General features: G+C 38.7%; 1 protein-coding gene across 5 annotated transcripts in view; it reads right to left on the bottom strand.

Moving 5' to 3' along the window:
• Positions 1 to 2,169: 2,169 nt before the first annotated feature.
• LOC133472545 (LIM domain only protein 7-like) overlaps positions 2,170 to 8,673 on the bottom strand; it is a 32,640-nt gene continuing 26,136 nt past the window's right edge. For 3 of the 5 annotated variants that reach the window (XM_061763572.1, XM_061763537.1, XM_061763544.1), the window contains 11 exons: positions 7,595 to 7,620; positions 7,430 to 7,525; positions 7,292 to 7,360; positions 6,807 to 6,949; positions 6,547 to 6,591; positions 6,370 to 6,461; positions 6,125 to 6,296; positions 5,867 to 6,040; positions 5,666 to 5,774; positions 3,251 to 3,353; positions 2,170 to 3,010 (listed from right to left, as the gene is read on the bottom strand). In XM_061763572.1, coding sequence (XP_061619556.1) covers positions 2,988 to 3,010; positions 3,251 to 3,353; positions 5,666 to 5,774; positions 5,867 to 6,040; positions 6,125 to 6,296; positions 6,370 to 6,461; positions 6,547 to 6,591; positions 6,807 to 6,949; positions 7,292 to 7,360; positions 7,430 to 7,525; positions 7,595 to 7,620 — 1,052 coding nt within the window. In that variant the 3' untranslated portion in view covers positions 2,170 to 2,987. The remainder of the gene's footprint in view (positions 3,011 to 3,250; positions 3,354 to 5,665; positions 5,775 to 5,866; positions 6,041 to 6,124; positions 6,297 to 6,369; positions 6,462 to 6,546; positions 6,592 to 6,806; positions 6,950 to 7,291; positions 7,361 to 7,429; positions 7,526 to 7,594; positions 7,621 to 8,673) is intronic. The other 2 variants (XM_061763553.1, XM_061763563.1) reach the window with 2 other exon arrangements.

Here is an 8,673-nt window from a genome sequence, read left to right as displayed (position 1 = left end):
AAGGAATTGACCTTGCCATTCCAATACCTTTGGAGGGGACTAAGACTGACGCTAAACCACAGACTATTGAAGGTTGAGTTTAACACGCTCATTTTGTACTATATCCCGTTAATCACATTTTAATGTCACTTTGTCAGCATTTCATTTACCCACAAATGTCTGACGTACTGCAGGGTCCAAGTTGGAAACGGTTTACTCGATTGTGCATTTCACAGAGTAGGTTTTCTTTCAAGGACTTGTATCTTGAAGACTTACAGCACATGAGCTGCAGAGATAGTACCATAGAACTAGATAAAAAAGTGAAGAAAATTCAAACATTTGCAAAGATAAGAGTTTTAAAAGGGAGGCTGGAGCAGGAAGAAGTCAGCTCACAGATGATAAACCTTTTAAGGAAAGTCAACAGTAATGGTTTTCTAGGGAGGAAAACATTTTCTTTGAACACTATATAACAACTTTAGGGCCTCTCCAATCAAAAATAGATCAAAAGTATTGACCATATACACATGGGATTTAACAGAAAAAAAAACCCAACAACATTCACAGGATATTCTGCCAAAACAAAGGCCACCATAAGGTCACAAATCAAAACAATCACATTAGCCTTGGAAACTATTCTCATAATGCTGTGGATGGGAAAATATGGCTGACAGGTCTCCCACCATATTTTAAATGACTTCTTTTTCATCCATTTAAACATGTCCATCTTATAAACCTTATTAGATTGAATTACCATTGGCTGTTTCTTGTTTGTGGTCCAAATGATTTCTTTAGCAGTTCCAGAAATAGGTACAGCCGCATAGTATCATGTGATCCATTACAATAGTTGTATCAAAAATGTGATCCTAACAAAGAGATTGTTCAATTTGAACTGGCACCATCAGATGTACGAGTTTGTTTAGAAACAGTTGTACATCCTACTAAGACGTGTTGAACCGTAATATATTCAAGTAGCTAAATAGGTAACCAAAATATTGGGAATCCCTATTAATGAGTGCAGTAACTTTAGATTGTTCATGCAGATGTGCCGAATGTTGTGGCCAGTAAGTGCATTTTTCCACATTTCTTACACACGCCTTGAGTTGATCATAAGGTCAAGACCTAAGCAATCCTGAGCATATGGAGCATGTCAACCCCCCCCCCCCCCAAAAAAGAAGTCTGTCCTGTGGCTTTTCGGGAAACCAGTCTCCCTCATCTCTAACGTGACCAGGTCACAGTAAACTACATAAGTGGCCATCTATCACTCTTGGCCCATATTCAATAACCATGTTTATTTAGAGCTCATGTCAAATGATCTCACGGGAGGAATGTTAAACCTGACGAAAATGAAATACTACTCATCAATTCTTCATAAACTTAGATGTGTATTAGCAAATTTTCCAATTGTGGGACTAAAGGCCATCTCATTTGAAAACAACAAATACAAGACTGCTCATATGACCAGTTGAATGACAAGATAACCTCTTATATACCATAGTTGCTGCGAATAAATTTACATTACACTCACAGCTTAAGTATCATGTGCAGTTTTTAATGTTGCTTTTGTGTATACACTGCAGGTTATACAGTGAGTCTACAAGCACAAGTGTTAAATCATGCTGTCACAAAATGACTCTTGAATAGATGAAGCGACTCAAACCGCCACATGCAGAGCAGCACTTCTCTATTTATGCACCACAGGGCCCAAAACTCTTCCGTCTTCTAACCTTGCTTCATTTCCCGTAAAGATAGTTCCAGACTTGGTCAAAACATCTAACTTTCCCCCAAAAATAGAACAGAGTAGCACTCACAATATGCTCTTCAAAGATGAGTATGCATTGATGCATCTGTTAGGATCATGACCTTGCTAATAATGTAGGTGCATGCAATGCACATTTAAATCTTGACTTAGCCAATTAAACTTAGATATTTAATTATTCAAGTTTTTTTTTCCTTCTCCAAAACAGAAGTGTTATCCGCAAATAAACATTTAAGGTAGTCAATACTGTATCCTTCCACAAAGTTGAAAGCCCAATTCTATTAGTTTAAGGTCTAGTAACAAACCATCCAATTCTCAGCACTGCATCATAAACTGTATGATTAGATTAAGCATTTGTGCTGAAATTAAAGAAAATGTTCTATTAATGTTCACTGAAGATATAGTTAATGGAAAAATACATTCAAATGAGGATATAGGTTGTTACAGTCTTGTAATTTTTATTGACAGGGAGGCAAAACAGCATTGAATGCAACTTTTGAATGACAAACTTCCAATGTAGAGATCTTTGAGAGGGGGAAGAAAAAAAAAAAACATTTCGAAGGTCTTTCACAAAAGAGTACTGGTTAGTTATGGTGTGAAAAACCAAACAGCAAAAAGAGGACAGAATTCAGTTAAAACGTGCTTTGGTCAATGACCATTTGCTGCAAGTTTAATACAAACAAACATCTTAATAGAGCATTCTGAAAAGGTACTGCAATGCGATGACATGAATCCTTGTGTTCACTGCACACCATCTACGTTACAGTACGGTACTGTTAGTACTTAAGGAAGAGTGGCTCTACAGCATTGATTTAATTAGATGTGCCCCCTTGTGGTACACATGAATAGCAAATCCAAAAAAAAACAAATGCATTGAAAACGTAGTTATACTATTGAGTTGTCAATTTGTGTGTCATAGCACTGACCAATACCAAAGTGCACATTGTGAGATAAATTCACAAGGAAAAAAGTGCTCATACAAGTTTAAATGTGCTTCCAAACAAGGGCTGTACACAATACTACAGCTAGGTTTCATGTTTGACGATGAAAACAGTAACATTAATAGGAAAATAAACACTAAACATTTCTTGATTGTATAATACATTCAAATTGATATAACAATTATCTCCTTATGTCAATCCCCCCAAAACTGCTGAAACAATTACAAAGAACCAATTTCAAAATTGTCTGTAGACGTGTTGTATTCCTCCACTCTGTAGCTTACTCTGTAAGCATGAATTCTTTGTTCTGGTCACATGGATGGGGAACTGGTTGCTAAAATGTTGTGAAACATACATTATTATTATTATTTTTTTAACATGATAGACATGCCAAATGTTTGTGTTAGCCACTAGCCTGGGAATTTTAAAAATTGAAGTTAGCCTGTGGAATTAGAAACAATCAATGATATGAGCAGAACTAGAACATCTATGGAGGGTTAGTTAAGTTTTGTATAAATCATTTCTGAAAACCTGAGATGGACAATATGTAAAAATAACAAACTGCAATACTCACACTTAAGTTGGAAATAACAGGGCTCACAGTATGGTTTGTTGTTTTGGACCCGAACCTGTACTCCAGCCTCTTTTTTTCCAAGATATTGCTGACAACCCACACACTGAGGAGGAGGGAGAAGTGAGAAAAAGGCAGTTCATCTGACAAAAATAAAGGCCTTTGTTTGAATAGAGAATGACATTACAGAAGATCTTAGTGCAAACAAGCTCTTATAAGTGGTCCCATATGGTTGCGAAGAGAGACTTCAGTTCTATAATATTACCTCAACACAACAGACTATACAAATATACAGTATACGAATTTGGACTAGTTCATTGGAAACTGTAATAATCCAAAACAAAAGCATTTCGCGTTTTGGCTTATTTCACGCAGAAAGCCTGAATCCCACGAAATGACCCATAAAAATGATCTGTCAATATCTGATTGCTGTGATAAGGCTGATGTTAACTACAACCAACAGCTTGCCACAACATTACTATAGTACTTTCAAAGTGTAAGGAGTCTAATGCAGTCAAAGATCATATCTTTCGCCACTGTCAGAGTGGTATTAACAGTGGCAGGCCGCGCATTTGGTACCTGGGCCTTCAGTGGAGACTTACCAAACGCAATCCACTCTCACGTCACAATTATAGAAATCATCAGTATAATACAAAAACAACAGCATGCAACTGTGCCATCTGGAGCACTTTAGAAGCAATATTTATCTAATAACATTACCCTAAAAAAATAAAATAAAAAAATAAAAAATGTATTATAATCAGAAATGGTGATGATAAAATAAACTATACTCATATGCGCAGAGCGTTACACGGGTTTTTGTCTAATCAAAGTTGGCTGTAACAAGTTTTGCTCTGACCAACCAATCAGAGGACAGAAAAATGCTGAGGTCTTGAGGGCCAGCTTGGAAAAAATGAAATCTGATTGGAAGAAACAGTCCCATTGTTAATTTAGTTTTAAATTACAACTGCCAGTACTGTTAATTCTGAACGCTCTGGGCAGATTAGATTGACAAATTAGTCGTGACGTGCCAAGTGGGAATTTCTGTAAAAGGGGGGAGAGATGAGCACTTCAAATGCCTCTAAAATCCTCAAATAAATTCATGAAAAACAATTAAAGTACATGACCTATTCTACTGCCCACAATTTTGATGCGTTGACCTGGAGAACCCCTTGGAATTTTGGCCGGTGCGAGCTTAATGGTGAATGTTTTTAAAGGTCTCATATTTCAACTATTTAGACCTTCAAAGAGTGACTCTCTAAAATGGATTTAGTATAAAAGTGCCAATTTAAAAAAACTAAAAAAACAAAAAAAAAAAACCTTGGTTTTGTCATACGAGTATTCAGAAAAGGCCCGTCTGACAGCTACTTCTGTTTAACCCAGTTTTGTAGCCGCTTTGTCCATATTTGGCTAAGACTGCCCCCTTTCCTCTGATTGGTTGCCTCCAAGTAGAGGACTCACTTGTGAGAGCACACGTTATGTTGACAGCAAATTCGAATGGCCTGATTTAAGACCTCTCGGCATCTGGAGCTCAGGACGATTTTAACTCATATTTCACGTTTACTGAGGCACCATGAATACTTATGGCTGTGATATTTCAGTTTTTCTTTTATAAAGCTGCAAAGATTTCAACAAAAAAAAATGAACTTAAATTTTAGCAAATGGCTGCAATATAACGAGTGAAAAATGTAAGGCGGTCTGAATACTTTACGTACACTGTATTTTGACGTTCCCCCCAAAAGCAATTTTTTGGAGACCAAAAAACAAAAAACAAAAACAAATTCTCCTCCAGAACCAGTCAGCCAATTTTCAAAATTGTTGTTGCGTTGAACTCAAGTTGAAGTGGCCATTCCAGACTATCATTTTGGGGTAATTTTGTCACATTGCTACTTTTAGCGCACAGACTGAAATGTGGGGGTGGAGAAAAAAAAAAAAAACATCTACATAAACTATTGGAAGTTGTGCAGCCAAGAAAAATACCAATTAAGAGAACTGAAGAGAAATTAATAAAATAGATTTGGGAATAAATCAATAAAATTTCGCTTGTAAATGCAGGTCAGTACTTCAGAGAAGGCCCTCCCTTCACTGGGTGTTAATGAAGCAGTGTTTAGTAATTGCAGTTCGCAGTGGTGTTCATACTGCAAATGAAAATCACAACAATACAATGAAATTGGTAAATTAATACCACTCTGACAGCTTCTATCATGTAGCCAGCAGTCTATCGTCAGTGAGGTATATCACAAGTGTCCACAGCATTGCAAATGTACTATACTGGTGGCCTGCACCTCAATCCAGTGGTAGAACTCTTGGGCGAAGATGAACAGGGGTGAGAATGAAAACAGTGCCATTAAAATCTGAGTGAACATTGCCGTTGACCAACACGTGAGAACACCAAGATCCCAGTCATTAACCTCTCACCTGAAAACAGGCAAAATGGAAGCAGAGACCAAGGGCTTCAATAACCATGGCTGCCCCACTACTCAAGTGGCCTTCACACAAACTGCAAGTTCTCCTTCCACTGTCCTTCCTGGGGCAGCACACGATGCACAGCTCAAATGTTTAACAAGATTAAATTACACTACGACGACCATGGGAAAAGGTCTCAAACATTTTGATTACCTGCCGCGATGATAATTTGTAGGTGTATTTCTCTCGGATGGCCTGGATCCATTATTGTAAAAGGTGGACGAGTTGCCACCTGGAGCAAAATAACCTGCAGCCACCGAGTGTGGTCGGGGATAACCTCCCGTAAAGGTTGAACGAGGAGTTCCAAGAGTGTCAAGAGACTCATATCTGCAAGCATAGATGCATAATTGACAAGGCCGACAATGAAACACCATAACAATTAATCATGTAACCACATTGATAGCTTTCAACCTTTTAAGGGGCATCCCAATGTAGATTGGCTCCTTGTAAAAACTACTGCTACGCTGGCGTATCCAGCTGTTGTCAGTCAGAAGCTGAGTTCTCTTTTTCATCTCCTCCAAGATTTGCTGCCTCTCTTGCTCAGCCTTGGAAAGAGGCTCCCCCTTTTTTTTCCTCAGATCACCTGAACATAGTAATAAGGTTTGAGCGCACAAGAGTAAGAATACAGACAGTTTACGAGGAGTAGCTCGGCTCACCTTTTGGCTGTGTGTGTGAACCGGCTAATGCTGGATTAGACAATGACTTTGCCCTGAGGGAGAGGCAGCGGCTCAAAATTAGTATACATTGCCTGGAAGATTTAAGTAGCAAAATATTAGGTAACGTAATATATATAGGCTGATAAGGCACGCAAAGATAAGTCTATTTGTTCTGACCTGTGTGCAGGAGAGAGCTGAGCAAAGCCAGAGGTGCCCTCAGCCCTGAGGTGTCACGTTAGCAGCAAGTTGTCAGAAAAAAAAAAAAAGGGGGGGGGGGGGGGGAATTAAGAAAACTAAATGAGTAGCGAGTAGATGAAGAGTGGGCGAGCCAGTCAAGTTATCTTGCTTGAGAGCTTTCATAAAAAAATGCAATAGCACATCTAATGCATTAGATAGTTAATATGGAATATATTTGTGTCATAGAAATAGGGTTTTACCAGACTTTGTCATATAGATCTTTCTGTGTGCCATTTTGAGGTTTAAGTTGGAGTTTTTCAGGGCTCTGCTGCTTTGTCTTTGTCAAACCATTCAAATGAATCCCTCTGGGAGGGTTCTCAACATTGCTCATTTCCAAGTTATTCTGAAACAACAAATTTAATTTATGGAGAAACATGGACACAGGGTGCTTCAGTAGGCTACCCCCCAAAAACTGAGTATCATAGGCAACAACAACAAAAAAGAATGCTTAATGTAATCAAACAAATGTTCATTAAACCATTCTGGTACAGATCACTGGAGCTCAATTGAGAAATAAAAATCAGACCTACAGGTTGTAAAATATTTGGCCGCACAAACATGCAAGGGTGGAGAGGAGGAATAAACATCTCAAAGAGTGATAACCCTAATTTACAGGAAATGTACATAAAACCAAAATACAGAACAGCAACTTTTACACCGCCATTACAACTAGCCTCCTACACACCTCAATTGCATCGTGTTGCGCCTTCTGCCACTCTGTCTCAAGCCTCTGCTGAGCTCGCTCATATTGCTCCTAAACAATGCAACAAGCACATAACCACTATAGCTTCTGTTTTACCAGGGTGCTAGTCACAATTTCTACCTGAAGGAGGCGCTCTTGTTCTTCCTGCCGCCTGCGGCCGTCTTTGTGGTCCCATGACCAGCTGGATGAGGATGGGGTGAGGGATGGGACCTGGAGCTGCACACAGACCAGATATGATCTCTCACATGCACACAAACCTCCTTTGATCAAATGGTGGAAACTTACATCTGAAACTGCCGATTCCGAACCTCCTGTGTGAGAAAGAAGAGTGTCAGTTTAAAAGGAGAGCGAGAAAAAAAATAAGCACTGCTACTGAATGGATTTTTAAACAAACATGCCACACACTGTGGAAGGGCAGCACTGGCAATACACAATGGAAAAACCATTATTGTATTGAAGCGCTTGCTTTTGGAAGTCAAGTGTTGAAAATAAAGTTGGTCCCATACTTTTCCTTCCTAATTTCTTGGGGAAGTCAGCTAACATTTTAGAGTATAGCTGTGGGAATTTCCGTTGATTGAAGAACTTGTGAGGTCAGAAAAAAAGTGATGCATGCTCACAATCACGGTTCTAATTCATCCCAAAATGTGTGTGACAGGGTTGAGGTCAGTCAGTTCCTCCACACCAAATACCAGCACAGAGCAAAATGTCTCGGTAAGGTCAATGAAGAAATCACAAAGAGCTACGCTAGAGCCAATACTTTCGTCCATGTTTTTAGTTTCCTATCGCCATTTCAATTTCTAATCTTCATTATGAAGCAATTCACAGAAGGGTTTAAAATGTGAGAAATGATCTCCAGTCTATACACAGATTATAGAGACCCAGTGAGTTGAATATATGCTGCAGTGTATGTAGCCAAGCATCAATAAAGCAAGACTTAAACCTTGTAGACAGTTCATGTCAAAAAGACCAAGCAAGTCATTGACTGCTCCTAATCTGGGTTCATGACGGCAGGATCTGGAAATATGAGGCTAAATCAGTGCACTAATCTGCTAATATATCCACAGTTTAATGTTACAGCAGGGAAATACATTACAAATAAACCATTGCTCCAGGGTGAATTAACAGAAATCCGATTCGCTCAGACTCTGCTGATGCTCCACAGCAAAACAAAAGTTTCAACATCTGTTAAAAAGTCTTAAAAGCTTTTCACACAGTGCAAACATTTACCACATAAGTAAACCCATGAGCTGATCCCTGCAGATCCTTCTGGGGAAGAATCCATAATAGCAGGAGACCAATTTTTTTTTTTTTACAATTTAGTTTAAAAGATTGCATAACACTGTTGTTAGCATCAATGGGTCCCT

This window comes from Phyllopteryx taeniolatus, chromosome 2 (genome assembly GCF_024500385.1).
Source record: "Phyllopteryx taeniolatus isolate TA_2022b chromosome 2, UOR_Ptae_1.2, whole genome shotgun sequence".
NCBI classification, from domain to species: Eukaryota; Metazoa; Chordata; class Actinopteri; order Syngnathiformes; family Syngnathidae; genus Phyllopteryx; species Phyllopteryx taeniolatus.
This window is presented reverse-complemented; position numbering and strand designations above follow the sequence as displayed.